Genomic DNA, 20,811 nt, shown 5'->3' with positions numbered 1-20,811 from the left:
GCAGGACAGATGGGGGTGTGTCAGTCTGCTCCCGAGGGGGTTGGGAAAAGCCAATAATGGGAAGACAAGCAGACTCAGGATGAGCTGCTCATCTTCCACTGTTAGAAAGGTACACAGAGCTGGAACACTGCATGAGCCCCAGTCTTATTCATTAAACTAGTTCACTCTGCATGTTCAGCAAACACTCCCCTGCTCTAAATGTTCTCCACGAATTCGCTGCCAACTCCGGGGGTCGTGCAACTCTGTGTCAGGGATGCACATAATGTCCAGATTAGACTTGTGCACCATGAAAGGTTTACCTTGCTTTGCAACGGAAACAAGTCAAACTGTGACCAGTCACCGACTCCCAGTTAAAATGCATACAACCCTGCCTGGTGTACAGTTTTCCCCCTGTGAACAGCAGCTGCTCTGACCTGCACCGATGATGGAGCTGGTGAACAGGAACACAGTGAAAGCTCAGTGACAGCTTTGGCTGGTCTGTTGCTTTAACATTTATTATCAAAGGTTAATTAACAAGTTCAACCCCATCATCTCATCAGTGCGTGTAAGCATTTCGATGACACCCTCAGCATAACAAAATGTCACGGTGCTACAGTATTTAAAGAAAAACGCGAGTTCCAAGCTAGAGAGTAACAACATTAATCTCTGAGAGAAGACGTACGTTTTTAGATCTGAGTCAAGTTACGTGTTAGACACGTGTCTGGACACTGGACAGAGAAACAGTTCCACAGCCTTACCCACACACACTAGACCTCCAGTGAAAACAATGAAGCACACTTAATAAAGACTGAGAATTACTGGATGTAGTTTGGATGCTCATTTAAGTCAGTGCTGAAAATTCATAAACATCCTTACACACCACTGAATACTTCCTGCCACCAACTGCACTCGAAGTCTGTAATTTGAAGATAATAACTGAGGCTGTTTGATTCAGTTTATACTGTATAGTCACAGTTTCCTAAAATCGAGGGTGACTCTTATTTACTCATTTTGTCTTAGTAAATCATGTGAGAACATCTGGTACTGATAAATGTCTCTACCTCTGAAGCTGTGAAAATGTTAAAGGACTTTCAGTAAGGATCAACATTCCTGCCTTAAGCAGAGGACTCAGCATCTAAAACCCCCAAAGACCACTGCGTTCTTTTGTCAGAAGTCTTGTTTGCTTCTTAGCGTCCAGGTCTAAATGTGGGAGACCGGCAGGGATTATCACTCCACTGAGTTCTGGGGAATCCCTGGAACAATGTTTCTGCTCATAGATGGACATAAATCCAATCTAAATCCCTGACCCTGCTGGATTTAAGCCTGACCCAGTTAGGACAGGGATTCTTGGTGTGTGAAATTCTTGGAAACCTCAACAACACAAAGGAAACATGCAGAGAGAGCACTACAGGGAAGACCCCAGCTAATACAACACAGTCTCACTGCTGCACTAACAAATAATCACGTGACGATACCTCACGATGGCTCAGGGTTAAACGATGCTCTTCATTTAAAAAGAGAAATTATTGATGCATCAACACTTTTGATGAAGAGAAGCTACGATGTGGCCTGCAGATAATTGTCAATTTCATTGATTAGTCATTGAGTATACTTTCTAAATTAACTGATTAGTGGTTTAGTCTATAAAATACCCCAAAACAGCAAGAAAAAAAATTCAGATTTCAAGAAGCAAAACTGACTCCAACAGTTCCAAACCCATAGACAATCAATTTAAAATGACATAAAACTCCAACTAAGAAACTTGTTGCTTAATAAATGACTTGTAGGGTTAGCTGGCCTATCAACATATAAATTAAACAAATCTCAGTGTATGATATTCTCTTAAACATTTCTGCAATTTTTTCAGCAGCTGGTGACCATAAAAACGTAAAGAGATTCATATCAAGACCATAAATGACTTCATCTCAGTCTCAGCTGCGTGTTCTGGATGAACTGAAAGATCGACAGCAGAGTCTGGCAGCTGTCGACCAAGAGTACAATTAGGAAGGTAAGAGAGCTTCTTTTACAGAGCAGTCATCAGCTAATCACCGGGCAAACTACTGCGGCTTCATTAACATGGCATTAACTAAACAGTCTCCTCATTATGAACCCCACCTCATTCACATTTTAGCTCAGTTACAATGATAATCACTTAGTTTGCTTCTTGAATCTCAGCCTATCATTTCATTACTGAGAACCTTTGAGCTCTGTTAAAGAGGCAACCAGCGTTTAAACAACCACGACGACACTGAAGAGACTAATTCTATTAAATGAAGAAAGAAATACAAGTTTGCATCTAGTTCGGGCTGTTTCGAGCAGGTGAAAAGCAACATGCTCAGAATGCGGTCGTCTTATACAACTTCATTTTTCAGGAAGAGAGCCTGTACAAAACATCTGAGAACACAGAGAAGTGCTAACAGCTTTCCCACCTTTGTGTCAGATTTAGGCGCCTTGCAGCCAATATACTGATCCAGGAGGACTCCTGCAACACCTTTACTCTCTCTCTGATGTCTTGGTCCAAACTCCAACATTCTGTTGTGTTACAAACATTTCCTGACATTAAACAAATGCTTGATAGAATAAATCAGTTTTTTCTTACTTTTATTTTTACCTTTGTGTCACTGAGAAGTTGTTTCTATCTCTGTGTGCAAAGCACAGAAAAATAAAACTGCCTGAAAAACCTGGATGAGGAACGCGATGTAGCTGAAGACAAACCACTGCATCTCACCTCATTCCGCAGCACTAAACCTCTGCTGGATGCTTAAAACCTGTGCAACAAGTGCGCACTTGAATGCATTCCCCATTTCAAACAGGCATCAGGTCTCACCATGCATCGCAGCTCCCCGCTCCGCGTCCTTCAGGGTTTTTCAGATCCGAGACAAACGGTAAATGACAGAAAACTTCCCAGAGCTGCTGCGCGTCTCCTCAGACACACACATTCACACACATACACTCTGCCGGAGTCAAACAAAGGCTTTCAAACCCTGGACTCCACTCCCCTTTTTGTGTGAAGAGGGGGGCTGCGGTTGCTATGGCGATGAGTCTCCCGCTGAGGCTAATTTGTGCAGCCACTTGTAGGGCCCGACAGTGTGCGTCTCTGTGTGTCAGAGAGTGAGAAGACTGTTTACATTCAAACGTGGTGGTGACTTTGTGCTTGCTAACTGCAAACTGGTCTGGTGAACTGGTGTGACGCTGCCTTAAACCGGCTGAACCGGACTGAACACGAGCCCGAATCATGTCATGTTTGATTCATCTGAACATGTCACAGATTTGGTTTAAACCAGTTACTGATGCGATGTCAATAGAGATCCAGCCCTGATGAGAACAAGAACTGAATCAATAGACTCCAATCAGTCTCCATAATCTGTTGTTATTGTCAGCACACACAAACACACACACAGAGTAATGCTGCCTGCAGATGGACAGGGCGGTGATGGACGACTGCATCTAATGAGCAAAGATGATGAGGGTGACAGCTTTTTATGAGCAACTGTGTGAGAGAATTGGTGTCACTGTGTCAGACAGTGGCTGTAAACGCTAACATCTGCCTGTTTGTCATCCTGTTACCCAAACTGAAAGCTACAGTTGTGTTCACAAGCTGCGAATACCACAAAAACACAGGTTGACTTAATGGTCTGTGTATGCAATAGTCCTGTGACAGAAAGCAGACACTATTTTCTATAGGGAATATGCTGCTTATTGAAGAAAATACAACATTTCCTTGAGAGAAATTACATTTTAAACAGGAGACAGAGGCTGACAATAGGAAATCTAAAGCTCACAAGCTTTCAATGTATTAAGTTATCATGACCCATGGTCTCACAGACCCAGGCTGAGGAGAACCTGATGCTGTCTAACGTCCAGGAGAACGTGAACATCCGACCTGAAAAACTAAACTTCCTCTTAGTGCTGACAGACTTGTGAACAGTGTTGTGGAAATGTCTGCTTCCACCATCACTGAAACAACAAACTCTATAGACATTTGAGTCTTTGGTGCGTGATCATTTGGAAACGTGCGTCCTGGCTGTAGCGAGAGCCGGCAGTTTGCCCACACTATTAAGCATTCTGTCAATATATTGATGTTTGCACAGAGACCCCATTTACCATCTGCAGGAGCCCAGTGAGTCTGCAGGTGTTTTCAGCTCGTAGCACTACACGCGGCTCACTTCCCAAATGTTCAAAATATCTTTACCTTCTGTAAATGTCAAAAAAGAAGAGCTGAAAGTTCAGAGTGGCCCTGAAGGTTTGTGATGCAGATCCATCAGATGCTGGACCTGATCTCTCGTGGTCTAATTCTACTGTTGCTGTCACAGACAGACTCCCGCAGCATCATCATCATCCTCCCATCTCCGTGCCCCCCTCCCTCTGACACCTGCTACAAGCAGATGACATGGATGTCCCTTTGGGGCTACTAGGGGCCGCGTGCCGTGTCACCCTGACCCCTGTTTTCCCTGGGGGCCCCCCTCCTCCACCTCAAAACTTCCCTTACTACATTAAGCTCCATTTTAAAGTCATCACCCAGCTTTGTTTAACATTTGATCAGAAAGGGAGTCCAGGCGGTCACGTTTCACCTCATAAAAAACACGTCAGCTGCCCAGCTGGTCTCCCAGAGGACACTGGGATACCCTGTGTGTGTGTGTGTATGAATGTATCCATTTGTCTGTCTGCCACAAAAAAGAAGTGAAGTGAACCAAACTGTAACTGAAACCTGGTAAGAATCAACACTACGATGGAGCATTGTGAATGGGACTCAGAAACCTGTGGCGCCTGCAGGATTATTTTTATAAGTACAAGAACCACCTATGGCAGCGTACTGTGCCACCGTGAGTAAAATGCTAAACTCATTATAATGAGAAACTTTTCACATGATAACAGGATATTTTTCTCATAATTATGTCGCACTGTATTTTCTCGTTACGACGTACAGTCGGCTGCTGGAGTGAGTGACAGCGGTGCACACACTGAGCAGGACCTGCTTAGCTCATTCAGTTCAGCATCGGCTGGCGCTGGTACCAGGAGGTGCACTCCAGCCGGTCTCTAGAATCACTGATCTGACACTTAAATCCACGCACAATAATGAGCCCACAAAATAACACATGAATACAGTTGAGCCGTGATAAACAGAACATACCCTGCACATCTCGATGATGCTACAGGCACTGACAGCAGGTAAAGTCAGTGGAGCGAGTGACAGCAGCATGTTGGGCACCAGGCTATATGAGTCGCTATAGGGGTGTGTGATGTCTTATTACATATACTGTAGCTCCTCAGGCCATACATTTTATACTATATTTCTATAGTCTGTGCTGTGTTGGTCATGCAGTGACCGCCAGATGGAAAATTTGAGCAAAATCATAAAAAAAAGGTCCACACAGTACAAAATATGGCTGCAGGCGCCACTGACAGAAACTACAACAACACTGTAGATGTACAGAGAACAAAACAACACACACCCTCCACACACAGACAGAAGGGCTCTGTGTGTGTGTGTGTGTGTTGATCTATAAACCTCACAGGCGACACAGAGACTCTCACACACAAACTCCTCACAAACGCTTCACATCTGCGTCATAAACCTCCCAGTGTCCACGTCACAGCTGCCCAGCAGAGAAATGGAGCATGCGAACACACGGGAGGTGGACAAAGAAACAAGAATCTGACAGTGTAACACAACCCGATACAACAGCTGCACAACAAATGCAGAATCAATATTCACTGAATCATCAGTTCTTAGTCAAAAACCGTACTATCAGGACGTCCCAGTAAATCCCTAAAAAGCCTCCAGTTAATCCAAAATGCTGCAGCCAGAGTACTGACAGGAACTAGCAAGAGAGATCATCTCTCTCCCATATTAACTTCTCTCCACTGGCTCCCTGTAAAATCCAGAATAGAATTTAAAATCCTATAAAAATGACAAGGCTCCATTGTATCTTAAAGACCTCATAGAGCCTCTTTGAATCTTTGTTACAGTGAAACACTAAAATATTACTGTCCAGTACTGCAGTATATGACTGCTAAGTTATTAGACAGCAAACTGCAGTATCTTGATTTTCCTTAAATCTAGAATCTTTCATACAAAAATAATCAATCAGTTATTAGTCAGCGCTAAAAGAAAATACTGTGTCTTTGTGTTTGGGGTGGTTCCTTTACTGGGTGTCATTTTTTTTGCCTGTGTTGCAAATTTGGCCAAGGCTTGAAAAGAATGACTCCTGGCTGAATAAACGCTCAGTTTTTTTTTCCCAGCACAGGAATCCCTCCACTTTTTCCTATTTCTCGTTTGTGTACATTAGCCCTGCGTTCTCACTGTTGCTAGGCAACATGGGGTCGAAGGGCCTGACACTCGTCACTCCTGTCTGCAGTTGGCTGCTGGGGGAGGACTGTTTGATCAGGAAATGACAGACGGGTCACACACACCGTCTGTTATACTACGCCCTGACCTGTTGGTGTTTGCTTAAGGCAAGGTGTGTGTTCATGAATACTTATGAGTACTTACCTTGAGTGTATTTGGTTTGATGCATCGGATAAAATATGGGTTGGAAGTGCTGAGTGTGGCCATCAGGGAGTGCAACGAGTCCTGCAGCAAGACACACAAACATGTCTGTTACCACCAGTATTACTGACAGTACTGCTGCTGCTTCTGCAGAGGCTCTGCTACACCTACTGAGAGTACTGCTACTATAACTACTAATATTTTTGTATTTATTCTTCTACCACCACTGACAATACAACATGTTATTATAACAATAACTGCTACTTCAAATGTCTCCACTGCTATAATGATTACTACAGTTACTGCACTGCCCAGTACTAGAACTGTAAAAAAACCCCTGCTGCTACTAGTTTTATCATGAATTACTATTACTACTACTGCTTGTAAACTGATACTACAGCTACAAAGGTTTCTACAACTACTACAACCACTGTTTTTACAAGTCACTTACTGCTACATTACTACAACAGCAGCTGCTACCACCATGAATGCTTGCTACTACTATACAATTTCATAAATTATTAATACTATGATGTCTACTATTACAACAGTGACAAGTAGTGCCTTTACTACAACCAACAGAATACCAACTACTACTACCACTGCTGCTACTATCACCCCTACTGTAACTACCACTACTGTTGTACTACTGCTGCTACTGCCACTACAGTACCACTGCTAGCAGTGTCAGAGCCACCTGACTGAAACTAACATGTACTTCTGAGTATTTCTGTGTGCAACGTGCCTTGAACTGGGAGCTGACTGTGGGCCGTCTGTGCTTGGAGCTGCTCTTCAGGGTGTCCTGTTGGTTTCGACTCAACACGTGCTCGAACAGATCATAGACAAAGTCCGACCTGGCAGACAGACACAAGCAGAACACACATGATGGGAAAACAAAGACGGGGTCAGTGCCAGTTGGATCAGGACTGCAATAATTCAACAGTGACTGTAGTTAACAGGTTAATGCAGTGAGTATTTATAGTTTATTCCATCTCAATAAAATAACTTTTACTTTATGGAATCATGCTACAGATAACACTAAACTGTTATTTAAGGCACAGATGAGGCGTCAGAGCTGTGTACACAGAGAACCAACCTGAACATATACATAAGAATATAGAAATAAGTTTATTAGTGTAGTTTAAAACGAGGCTATGGGGAAATAATAACTCATGTAAATTACTGAAAAGATTTAATAAAGAAAATGAGAAAAAAATGTTATTCTTCTCTTCAGCTCTGAGAAAATAGTTCTCTTCCTCAGCAACCTTAATGGAGACGATACTGAACAAGCATTTAAAGCCAGATTTATGTTCGGCCTGTACAAATCTATGGGACAGCAGCAGAAATGTGAAGTGGTTCTGTGCTGCCACAAGCCCGTCCTTTAGAGATGCCGGCGCCTACCTGCTCTCCCTCAGCAGGTTGAGGATGTCATCCCTGAAGGTGTCTCTGTTCTTCTCCAACATCCCCCTCACATCGTACACCACCTGCACCGAGCCACAGGGGGGCGCCAGAGAGTTTCCACAGCAACAAAGACAAAAAGGAAAAGAAGCATGTGTTTCCCTTCGGGGCGATTCAGTTTAAACCCATGTACTTTCTAGTCACGAACCAAGAACAAGCTGGATCTGTAATGTAGTACACTGTACTCTGTTCTTTCACACAAAACTACTAAAATAAAACATGACTAGGCAGCACAGATATTAGGGTCTCACCTCTCCTGCATAGTGCTTGACTCCAAAGTAGTGGACAGCAACGCGCGGCTTCACATAGAAAGGGTTTTTCTGCAGTGAGAGAGATTGTAAACCCCATTATTACTTCAGACAAACACAGTCACAAAGACCTGAGATGAAAATACTGCTGTGAAATAATACAATGAGTCTGTCAGGGAAAAAAACAGTATGTCCTACAACAGCTACTGGTGAAAAGCTCGAGTTGTGAAGGTGAACGTGTGGAGTGAGAGGCTGAGATGGGACATACCGAGTGCTGGATGTGGAGTTTCTCCAGCAGGGTGTCATCTGTGGCTTTGGGGAAGTGACTCTCCTCATTCATCAGTGCCAGGAGACCCAGTTTCTATGGAAACGCAGACAGACAGATCATCAGCATCAACAGCGTCTTGTTATTATAACATTTTCATGTTTATCATCTCAAACTTCAAGGACTTTGGTTTCAGGTAAATGCTAAAACTAAGATCATCATCGTCTCACTAGTTTTAACTACTTTTACTTGTAACAAGACTTTGTAAAAACGTTTGTTCTGCAGGGTATCATCAATTCTGAACAAACCTTCTCTATCAGATCCAGACACTCTCCGTTGTCCATCCAGTTGATGTCGACCCAGACCAGGCCTTCCCTGCAGGAAGCAGCCAAGAAACAAACAGGGCTCAGAGACAATTTATAGCATTTCTACGCAGCTGAGCTGCCCTGAGAGTAAACCAGGTATTACGCCTCCTTTAGGTCTTGAAGTAGACTGTGCCAACAGTAGCAAATCCAGTCATAGTCGCAGCTACACATTTAGTGGTGCTAAAGAAGCTAGCCTAGCCTGAAGTAGCAGCTGCTTGAGAATAATTAATTACTGATTTCACTATAAATATCATTGATGGTAAAATGGTAGGTTGACAACTGAAATAATCAGAATATTGTCAAAAAGGTTTGTCTACAATCTGATGTAGCAGCTACATTGTTAGCTATGCTGTGCAGTGTTGACCCACAGGCCTAAAAAGCCATTCTAACCCAAAGTACAAGACAATTTTGTGTAGTATGTCACTGATAAGTACATAAAAAGTAAACTGCAAGTATACTCATTGTAGTTTAAAAGAAGTATACTAATAACACACTTGAATAACACATTCTGAATAATTTTCAGAAGGGTAAACAACTTAATTTAAAGAGTTTAAGCAGTGAAGTGGCCCGAGTCTGTGGATGTCGGCTGGATGTCGGCTGACATGTGGCAAACACTGTCCACCTACTTGTTGTATTCAAGTTGCTCCAGGGAGAAAATGTGCTTGTTAAAATACTCCTGAAGCTTCTCATTTGCATAGTTGATGTTGAACTGCTCAAAGCGGTTGACCTGTGGGGAACACAGTCCGGCAGATATTAGGCTCAGCGAACACAGATGGAGAGCTGATGAACTGAGAAACGATCCCTCGGGCGTCTTCACTCATTTCTCCATTAACAATTTAATCATGATTAAAACACTGTGGGGAGGAGAAATATCAGGTTATACTGGTGAATTTAATTGAGTGTGCTTCTGTATGGGATGAAAATTTAATTAAATTAATTTACATTTAATAAACTTCATTTGGCCCTGACAAGTCATTAGATCCTGGGTTCATGTCTGACACAAAACTAGCTAGAAAAACCTTTGGAGCTTCTTATGTTTGGATGTCGTTTGCTTAATAAGTTAAATGTCTGACAGTGCTAAAAGTGTTTGGTATGTGTGAGATGTTTCCTTTAGCTCAAACACACCTCGAAGTTCTCAAAGCCAAAGATGTCCAGGATGCTGATGGATTTGAAGTCCTCTCTGCCCCTGATGCGGGTGTTGAGCTTGCGGATGATCCAGTTGAAACACTGAGAATAAAGTGCCATGGCCATGGAGTCTCTGGAGTCGACCGCCTGCGGAGCAGCAGTCAGGAAACGTCACTGGAGTGCGACTCAAACACCACATGCAACAGTATTGTTGCATAATATTTTTAATTCATCTTTACTAACTGCTGTAGGGTTTCTGAGTAAGATTCAGATCTGGACGTGCAAATGTTCCTCAGAAGCAAAGCAGACTTTTTTTCAGCTATTTCTAAGGCTGGGGGTAATTTGGAGTCATTTTAATTATGCAGAAAAAGTGTGTGCTACAGAAAAGGCACCCCTCGTCTTAGATTAAGTCAAATCATGAAACAAACTATAAAAGGGCTCAGAAGCTTCAACATGTCTGAAGAACTGAAATCACTAGCTGCTGCTCTAAAAAGATAAAACAATATAAAAATGACAAAACTCCAACAAACTACAACAACAGATGATCAGGTGTGTGAGTGGAAACCGACGGAGGTCATTCCAGGTGGTGATACAGGTGACTGACCTGCTCCACGGTGAGCGGTGTGGAGATCTCCTCACCCCTGAGGATCATGGACCGGTGCGTCAACACCTCTGCCAGCTGATCCGAGTTCAGTCCCAAGAGGTCGGACGTCCGGCTGAGAGCTGCAGACGTAGGGAGCACACAAACCTCCTCAGTAGAGATTTCAGAGACGACTGGATTAAAAAGTTTAGCAAACATTACAGAGGCCGTCTGCGTGTGACATCCTGCTTTCAGGTACATCGTCCTTCTCATTCACTATCACCTCTCCAATAATTAATAACTGCTGTCACTGCCTTTTCAAGTTGACCTTTGACTCCTGAATATTAAAAACATTTGCATTTATTCAGTCCAGTGATGGAGTTTCCCTGGAGACCAGATGAGACTCAAAGGCCTGAGAGGACGTTAGTGGTGCACAATGTGCTTGGCTTGTTAGTTCATTAAACTCTGGATGTTTCAAACATATGGTGAAGCATGTTACAGTACCAAATGTTTCAGCAGCTCCGGAGGAAACCGAGTTTCACAGAAAACTTAATAAAACAGAAAAACAACATACAGAAGAAATAGAGATGGATGAATGAAAAGGATGTAAAGTCAAAAGAGATGGCAACAAACCAAACTAAACAACAAAATGCCACATGTCCTGTGCCAAGTGCCAGTTCTGCAGCTCTGTGGTGGTGACTCCTGGGTTAAAGTTTGGGAAAGAAAATGTCTCCAGTCGTCTTCAGTCTCTGGTGTCGAAGCCGCATGCTTTTTGACATAATACTAACAAAATGCTTTCATATTCTGTACTTTAATACTTTGTATGTTACCTATTTACCACTACAGTATCTTTTAAAAATAGTTTTTACTTTAAAAGAGAAGAAAAAACATCACAAATATACTTAAATGAATAAAAACAAAGAAGAAAACCTATTACATTTTGCACTTCTGTCATAAGTCACATGATTACCACGGTCCATGTCAGGTTAATGTAAACACGGGTCATCTGGACAAATGACTGAAGCTGTTTCTGGTGAGGACAGTCTCACTGTGGTGGGACATGCTGACGGTGACAGCGACAGACAGAGGAAGGCGCGTGAGGCGTGTGATGACTGACGCTCTGACCTGATGTGGAGGAGACCTGTGCTCCTCCGGCTGTCATGAACTCGATGTTCCCTGCGTGAAGGATCCCGGTCAGGAGGCGCAGGATCTCCGCAATGTTCTCCTCTGTGAACTGCATCGTTCGCATGGCATTCTGGGAACCACAGACACACAAACCTCAGGTCACTCCACAGGGAAGCGGTTTCTGATGGACTCGTGTTGAATTACTGAACATATATCTGAATTTGCCACATTTGACATTTCACAAACTGAAAGATTAATAATCAGAAACAGATGAGTGACTGTAGTGTGCGAGTGTTGAGGGGATGAGACCTGTTACAGGCTACGTACCAGAACATCCTGAAAAGTGCCCTTGTCATTGATTGTCTTGTCGGCGAGGCAGGCGGACTGTCTCAGGTAGTGGTAGCTGTCAGGCTGGGTCAACCCAAAGGCCTCTGGAACAACACACAGGCACACACACTGTCTCAACAAGAGCACATCAGCACGGCTTCCTGTCAAATCATCGTGTTTATCCTCCGACTATAAGGAAAATCTGTCATTATATCCCCTGGTGCTTTTTGTATCAACTCACTAACATTTTGTTGTGGATTATCTCTCTTTCAAGATTTATGTTTATCACTTGAGTCTTTTATGATAGTTCACCTCTCTGCTGATTGTTGCTTCCTGCTAACAGTGCGTAGAAGATATGGTAGTTTCTCTCCCCGGGGTTCTGTCGGACCACCCGGTTCTGAAGACAAACAGAGTTTCTCTCAGTTTTCACATCAACACAAACACAAACACTCAGCTTTACAGCATCCCACTCGGATCCTGTCGGCTTGAAAAGTGGCCAGAAAAAGTTTGTACTCTGGTGTTTTACAGAGAACAGTAGCTGTGTCCATCAGCTACACCAACACGGACTGATGAATCTCATTCTTCTCTTCATTAGACTCTGGCAAAATGATGGTGTCATGCTGCAGGTTTAAGAAGTTTCTCTAAACGTTTTAATGCATTTTTCCACAGTGAAAAGTTTTCATCCTGGGATTTTCTGCTGCTGGCAAAAACACAACCCTTTAGCCACACTTTACTACAGGAGGCTTGGAAAAAGGACTTAAGTGAAGGTAAAGGGATGGACTCACCTTTTCTAAGAGGTCTGTGGTCAGAAAGGTTTCAGTCAAGGCACAAAACAGTTACAGTGACTAAACGATGGCTACTAGGTGCTCTGCTAAAAGGTCTATTCAATCCAATCACTGACAACAGAACAACTCAGACAAAGTTTATGGAACAAAAAGTTCTGAGGACCGACTGAAACACAGTTGCCACTACATTTGCGAGCTATTAAGTGTATCTCAGTACACAGCGTTGAAACTGGCCATCTGCTCTCTGGATAAACCAGCTAACTCTCCCGCTGCCCTTCAGTGCATCTCAACCCTAGAAGCAGCTCTGCCAACCCTCTCAGGCACATCCTTCCTGTACATGAAACCTAGTAGGTCAGAAATATGCAGTGGAAGGAAGCTGCAGCCACTTCACACTGAGTGGTACTGAAAGGATACAGTCAACAATCCTGCCTCCCTGGATGTTGCCCCTCTGGCTGAAATGCAGCTGGACAAACTTCCCAAAGCGGCTGGAGTTGTTGTTGTAGACGGTCTTGGCGTTTCCAAAGGCCTCCATGATGGGACTGAGGAGTGAAGACGGATCAGTAAGCAGGAGACAAACATGGCTTCCCTGGCAATTAAACTGCTACTGTCTAATTTCAATAAAACTAGAAGTCACCTGCTCTCCAGCAGCGCCTCCTCCACATGTGATGTCCCGTCTCTGGACGATACCTCCAGGGAGTGCTGGCTCATAGCTGACAGGAACTTCAGGATCAGCTTGGTGCTTTCTGTTTTCCCTGTGCCGCTCTCTCCACTGAGGGCAGAAACACACACAAACACACACAGATTAGTATAAATTCAAGACTACAAGAATATGTCCAAAGTGGTGGATGAACCCAAAATGCACACTGGTTAACATGAGGTTTACTTCATTTGTCAAAGACTGATAAGTCCTGGAGTCCTTGAGCAAAGCACCTGCCTCTGTGTAGGAAGAGAAAGATAGTTTCCTTACATGGACGACAGAGACTCACACTGTTATTGTGTACATCAGCTTCTTCTTCTGTTGTTAGTACCTGGAGCCATAACAGAAGCACCAAAAGTACCAACACCGGGACTAACAGTAGCAGTCCCACATTCAGGCTTGGTGTCTAGTTTCATTTGGCCTTCGACAGCCTCCAGCATCTTTACAGATTTATGATTAGAGCAGAGAAAACGTGCTCTGAGTCCGACCTCAGTTTGTGAAAACATCAGCACACGGTGTGGAACAGGAGACAGAGTTGTTTAAATGAAACTCTATGTGGGTGGATCAACTGTACGGCTTCTCCTGTACGCATGGATCAACGTCTGCTGCAGGTTCAAACTCACATCACAACGGGTCAGATGGGAATTAAGTACTGATGACTGACTCATGACTGAAGCATAAAGATGGCATCTTCACACAGGCAGAAATATTCCAAACACCAGAGGGCGCACTAGACAAACCTGTGTCTGGACCGTTATCACCAGCACTGAATGCTTCTTGCCTGTGAATTTAATGCAGGAACTTAACAACACACCAAGAGGTCTGTAACATCGCACATGAAGAACAACGCTGGTTAATGTGGGAACAATAAAAACAAACAGGAACATTCACACATCAGTCCCAAGATGAAGATAAAGCTAGATTTTTTGACCTGAGGAAATGATAACAGAGCAGTCCCTGAGTGAATACATCAGTCAAAACTAAAGCTATGTTTAGGCTCACAGTTGGTGTAACACCTTGTGTGTTTTGTGTCTAAAATATCTACCGCTTTGGCTAAGATTTGGTTGTTAATAGACATTAGCTGTAATAACTTAATAGGCTGATAACATCTTTTGTTTCAGTACGTTTGTTTTGATATTTTTCCCCTTAGATTTAGGTTTGCTTTTATCCTGTTCTAGTTCAGAAGCCAACAGTCGAAGAGATGCTAACTTTGACTGTGTTTGCTATCATGCTACAATCGTACATCACCTTTCTATAAAGCTGATAACATATCAAATTTATAAGATTCTAATGTGTCAGTGAGGTGTTTACACTACCCCCCACCCCCATGTGGCTGAAAATCACCATCACGATAATGTTTCAATTAAATAACTTCACACTTCATGTTACTGTTAACGGATGACAGGAAATACACTGCTTCACAGAGGCATGGCTGCAATAAATCAACACTTTAGTTGTGACCTTTATACTTTCAGTGCAATTTTCTGTATAGAAATAATATTTCTATATATAAATATCTAAGTGAAGGAGATCCTTTGGAAACTACAGCTCTGTGTAGTAATGCCGTGGCACCTCATCTGAATGAGAGTGAAGGTATCTCTCAGGGTTTGGCCTGTATGCACTATAAACTCTGCACTCGACTCAAGCCGACATTTAAAGCAGCTGCTCTCCACTCACTGTGGTGATGACTGTGACTTTGCATGTCAAACCACGTTGACGAGCTTCACTGGCCTGATCTGTGTCCTGCACCACTCTCCCGCTGCAGGCTTCGTTCACACTGGCCCATTCAACTATATTTATTATTCAAGCGTCTCAGTCGCCATTTGGCAGTGGACTGGCACCAAGTGTGGGTCTAGATACAACAGTTCTGGCACAACTTCACCCACTGTCAAGGTACACAAGAAAAAAAACTAACTGGAAAACAGAAAGTCCAGCAGCACTGGACTAATGCGTTTTGGCATGAGGCCTTCGTCAGGGTCTGTACAAGTGTGGGTCTGTCACAGCTTCAACTTTGTAATTCACAGGTTTGTAATTTGAGTTATGACACACTGTTTCCATCTTGAATGTTTTCTGTCTATAAGTGACATTATATGTTTGGAGAAATAAAAAATTTTGATGGTCAAATAAATGAGTAGGTTAAGTACTGTAGGTTCCATCTGCAAAGCTGAATATTAAAGGGACCAACCGCAGCACCACCTGATCACCACTTAAATGAAAACCCACTAAAATGCCATAGGAAACCCTGCACAGTGACATTTAACATGAACCTGGCAACCCACAGCCACAGTGTGAGGTTCAGGCTTTAATTACCAACCTGGCAACTCACTGCCAACACACACAAAAAGCCCAACAGAGGTGGAAAAAGCAAAACAGAACCAAAAAAAGCAGTCAACTTCTTTTAAAATCCTGTGCATGGAATCCTAAACCATGAGAAACAAGGATGTGGGATTCATGTCAGGAACAACATTATAATGGCTGAATGGCTGTTTTGGTGGTGGTGGGTGGGTGGGGGGGACTGCATGATAGTGGGTCTTTAAGGAGATTTTTACATTTTTCAACCCTGGTCCAACAACGTAACTGTGTTGCCAAAAGTGCTGTTATAAATAAAGTTTATTTATTAGTGTTCATTAACTGCTTAGCACAGCTTTAACTTGCTCAGCAGCCAGTGGGGCTTCCTCTTGGCAGACTACCAGCCAGCAGTATGATTTTAAGTAAGACACGACATTTACACAAGCTTAAATCCTGGGTTCCAGTTTGAGGGACCTCATTACAGCTGCAGAGAAACAGTGACCTCAGACACATCGCACGGTGGCTCTTTCCAACAGTGGGTCAAACCGTCTTGAAGGGATTAGATCTTTCTTTAAAGGACTCGGTGTGTGTAATTCATTTAAACAGCTTAGACTGTAGTGACGGCCGAACCTGAAAGGGCCTGTTGAATGGGAGTCATTTAAAAGACCTGGCAGCGCAACAATTTATCTAAACTAGGACACACACACACACACACACACACACACACAGCTAAACAGCAGCCTGGCTTTGTATTAATCCCTGGCTCTCCACATGCTGTTGCCACCAAGGTAAAAGCCCCCCACAGGCAGGAAAGAGTCTTCAGCTGGGCAACTGAATACGTTCTGGAACCAAACCACAAGAATCCAATGTGACCTGGACCTCACAAAAAACCAAAAACACCTAACTGTTTTGCTTTTAGGCACCAAGACTGATCCTCACAGCTGCTAACACCAAACAGACTGGCTCCAACTTTTGCAACACAATAACAAATACAGATGTTAGTCACAACCCAAGGAAAGCTCCGTTTTAAATACCTGCTCGTCACACCTAAAGCTAACATGGTTAGACAGGATTCCCTGTGATCCTGCTTTCCACCTTTGCTGTGATACACGCCTTCATTTAGTCACAGGTTTGTCAACGTATTATCCGACTCCCGGCGCTCATCACGCAGAGAAATCCTGCCAAATCCCAAAAGAAAACCTCTCAGTGATGTTTATGCTGGGCTTTGCCTGGGGGCTTTAGTGACCCCAGATGCCTGAGCAATTAAAAAAACTGGAGAGGCTTGAGTTTGACCTCACACCCAGCGCTGGGGTCAGGGACGAACGTTTGGTTCTGGGGCTGTGCACGAAAACACCCTCAGAGCTTTGTTATTTAATTAAATCTGGGTAGCTCCAAAGTCAAAACAAAACCAGCCCCAACATCTTGATTTTCATAAATGAAAAGGTCCAAGGGTTAAAATCATCCTTATATTGTATATGGTTTTAGTTTGATCTTCACACATTTTCTAAAAAACAGCAGTATGAAACAAAACTACTCTGGTTCAGAGCAAAATATTTCTGTATACTGAAAATAAAAAACTACCAAGTACCAAAAGCTGCGGCCAGTTGCTCAGAACTGCAGTCTCCTCAATGATCCTGTAGTTCCTATAACCTAAAGTAAAAACATTTTATATTTTACATAACTGAAGAATTCGAGAGTAATTCTGAGTGGACGTTAATGTGAAATGGTTTTGTCAGTTGGTCCGATGATGCAGAAGTTTAGTATGGTATGAGTTCCAAACAAGTAAACAATGTGACAGATGTACACAACTCTACATGACCACATATGTGATACTTGTGATTCCAACTCGGTGGCATTAACTCAGTCTTGGCACCAGATGTTAAACCAGCTGCAGGGTTCTGCTCACATTCATCCACAAGAGTACTACTGAGGTCCAACAGTGCTGTTGGGTGATGAAGTCTGGCTCAGCGCTGGAGCTCCATCATATCAAAGATGTTGGACGGGTCAAGCTGTAGTTGTGGTGTTGAGATTTTTCCTTCATTAGAATGAAAAATTCATTAAAATCAAGTGGCTCAACACAGGGTCAGCATCAGTGAAAACGCACAGTGGTTCATCGGCACTAAACAAGCAGATGCTCTTTGTTAGAGCCGGCTCCCTCCTCTTCCTCTTCTACACCAGCTCCTGTTTCATTCACCTCCTGCCTGGATCCGATTACCCACAATCCCTAAGTCTGACGAGAAAGCTTCCTGCCTCTCCTGAAAGTGCCAGCCAGCTTGCAATTTATAGCTCTTCTTCCTTTCTCTCTCTCACACACACACACACACCATGAAATGATCCTTTCTGTGTGTGGGTGGGGGCACTGCCATGTTTGACATTTTACGAGCATCCGCACTGAGATGGCTTTGGGGTTTTTCGGGGGCCAGTGGGCTAAAATGTGCGTGAGTGTGTGTATGAGAGTTCATTGTGAACCAGACCACGTACTGTGGCAGCTGTAGGCACAACTCTGACTCAGTGCTGCACTGATTCCTCCACCCAAAATCTAACTCTGGGGCAAAACGAGGAGCATAAAGAAATCAAGTCGAGATCAGTGAGGTGAGTTCTTCTGAGGTAAAATAATCCATAAATCCCAGCAACAGACCATCCGCCTCTGTCCTGACGTTCACTCAGCCCACACAGCCGAGCAGCAGCCCTCAGGAAAATACACCACAGCAAAGAGAAAACACACCCAGTCGCTGCTCCACCCTGCAATTATTCACAGCCTCACCCATCCACCGCTGGCAGCAGCAGACCAGAGGAGCTGCAGCACTTTGCTTTAAACCTGCATGTTAAAGCAGGGAAGTTCAAGAGACAATCACTCCTTCACATGGTCCAACACGAAATCTGACTTCTCACAAGTTTAAAAGCCACCAACAAGCAAACAACTTTTTTTCTCTTTGGCTTTGGAAGGAATCAGTTCTACCAACACAAGGTAATATCAGCTGAACTTGGACGTCACCCTGGTGCATGTATCGAACCCAGCCCATTATGGGAGACCTGCACAGCACTTCCATGGCTTTTGAAGAATCAATCGACCCCAATATTCACTCAACTGCAGCTCCACTGGTGCCACTGGAAGCCAAGGGCCTCGCTTAAGGATAACAACTAGATGTTAAAAGTAACTAAATCTTACTTTTACAAGTCATTTTTGACTAAGCTTTCAGAAAAAGCTGCATGCCATATTACTACAACAACCGATTTTACAACTTTCTAACCATCTGAACAGTCGGACTAAGGCCCAGAGCCCACACAGTCCTGTCCGGCTGCCTGTACAGCCAAAAGATCCAATTCTAACTAAATGCAGAAGAAGCAAACCAGGCCTCCCAGTGCGTATCTTGGGAGGCTCACTGTGCCATTTACTCTATTTCCACAGACAGTGAACCATCAGGTTGTGTTTCATCTGAGGCAACAGCTACAGGACACGACCACGGCCTCTGGCCTGCCTGGCTTCATCTTCTGCTGCTGTCATGGAAAAACTATGCAACCAAACGTTTTTTTTTCTGAGTTACAGTTTCTGTGGTAAATTAAGTGCTTTCATAAACTCCAAGTGCTGAAAACACAGAAATCACCTTGTTGAAAAGCCAGAGGAGACAAGCCGGAACCTCCGTTACCAAGGGGTCAGCGGGGTGCGGACGATTGCCAAGCAGAGCCACAGCTGTGATATGTCTCCGTGAACAGAACGGCATCATTGCGCAGCTCGGGGCTTCACCGACAACAATACCACATGTTTGTGTTTACGCCTCACTGTGCACGCCGTGGTGCACATTCTTCCCACAGACCAACATCCTGGCAGACAGACGAGTTTCTGTGTCCTGAGCAGAAGGACTATGAGCATGTGAGGTGCTGCCACCAGAACCACTCAGCATGAACGTGCACAAGAAACCGGACTGCTGGTTGTCATGTTCCTACATGTGCTGCAGTGAATCCGTCTTTGCATGAAGCTACTCGCTGTATTGTAGAACCAGGTCTGAGTGTATTAGTGAGATACAAACAGTTGGTCTTTATACTTTGCAAATGTGCCTGAATCATCATGTGAAGCCTTGTGTGAAGTCTAGTTCAGCATCCAGTCACCCACAGGAGGGACCAGGCATCTCTCCTGCTGCTGGAGCTGGGTTTCGACTTCACAGTGGTGATGCAAGTGCAGTACCCATGGATGTTTGGGGGTCATGTACCATTTTCCTGAGGATGTGACTTGTGGATAAAAGCAGCTACTCATGTAAATGACGAATGATCATATTATTAATTAGGCATTAATGTAAAGAAAAGCTGGTATTTACTACTGCTTTTTCACAAAATCGCAGCAGCTTACATTTAAAGAGGGGATGTGTGCGTTTCATTACCCATGATGCCAATGAAACACGGCTGTAAACTCCTGCCAGCTAATTGTTGGAGAACTGCTTGTGCCTGAAGCTGCGAGCTGAGACTCACCACCACGTCCATATGCAGTACCTGTCAGGCTGGGTGTTTCCTTCTTATCCTGTGTTTTACAAACTCTTCAGTTTGGATCCTTGGATGTCAGTAAACTCCACACAGAGCGCTCATGTTTACTGTCCTGACCTGGCCTGACATGTTTATTCCACCAGAGACAAGACAAGAAAGCATCTAATGCTCAGCGTTCTCTGGACAGAGGTGGTTCATTCAGCACAGTCTGCTTTAATCTCATTACATTTCAGTGCACCATTTCTTGTGCAAATGGAAGTAATACGACTAACAAGACATATATGTGGCATCTGAAGCTGCAGAGACAGGACACTCCACCCTTTGTCAGCCTGTGATCTGAGATGGTATCGACACATGACTCAGTGCATCCCTGGTTAAAAACTGGCGGTGTATCATATCTACTGCGTTGACTTTGCCCCGTGACCACGGTGTACTGCTGCCAGAACAATTCATGTGACTGAGGTCCACTGGCCACGTATTCAGGACACTTTGATGTCTCCTGTATCTGCTCTCTGCTAAATCAGAGATAAAATGGTGCCATTTCTGAAATGTAAAAATAAATTTTTTGAAGTCAGCCGGAACAGAACACATCTGTGTGTTTA

The 20,811-nt window shown here is 43.7% G+C and overlaps 1 protein-coding gene across 1 annotated transcript in view; it reads right to left on the bottom strand.

Moving 5' to 3' along the window:
* The window catches only part of myo10 (myosin X), an 88,993-nt gene that overhangs the window by 24,189 nt on the left and 43,993 nt on the right, over positions 1 to 20,811 (bottom strand). The window contains exons 5-19 of the mRNA XM_020617730.1: positions 13,382 to 13,516; positions 13,162 to 13,286; positions 12,748 to 12,761; positions 12,275 to 12,359; positions 11,963 to 12,066; positions 11,636 to 11,765; positions 10,535 to 10,653; positions 9,931 to 10,077; positions 9,432 to 9,532; positions 8,749 to 8,815; positions 8,444 to 8,536; positions 8,179 to 8,247; positions 7,871 to 7,953; positions 7,215 to 7,323; positions 6,473 to 6,553 (exon numbers count right to left, since the gene is read on the bottom strand). Of these exons, the coding sequence (XP_020473386.1) occupies positions 6,473 to 6,553; positions 7,215 to 7,323; positions 7,871 to 7,953; positions 8,179 to 8,247; positions 8,444 to 8,536; positions 8,749 to 8,815; positions 9,432 to 9,532; positions 9,931 to 10,077; positions 10,535 to 10,653; positions 11,636 to 11,765; positions 11,963 to 12,066; positions 12,275 to 12,359; positions 12,748 to 12,761; positions 13,162 to 13,286; positions 13,382 to 13,516 (1,462 nt within the window). The remainder of the gene's footprint in view (positions 1 to 6,472; positions 6,554 to 7,214; positions 7,324 to 7,870; positions 7,954 to 8,178; positions 8,248 to 8,443; positions 8,537 to 8,748; positions 8,816 to 9,431; positions 9,533 to 9,930; positions 10,078 to 10,534; positions 10,654 to 11,635; positions 11,766 to 11,962; positions 12,067 to 12,274; positions 12,360 to 12,747; positions 12,762 to 13,161; positions 13,287 to 13,381; positions 13,517 to 20,811) is intronic.

The sequence above is a fragment of the Monopterus albus genome, unplaced genomic scaffold, assembly GCF_001952655.1.
Source record: "Monopterus albus unplaced genomic scaffold, M_albus_1.0 scaffold193.1, whole genome shotgun sequence".
In the NCBI taxonomy this organism is placed as follows: domain Eukaryota; kingdom Metazoa; phylum Chordata; class Actinopteri; order Synbranchiformes; family Synbranchidae; genus Monopterus; species Monopterus albus.
Note: the sequence above shows the minus strand (reverse complement) of the source record. Positions and strands in the feature narration are given on the sequence as shown.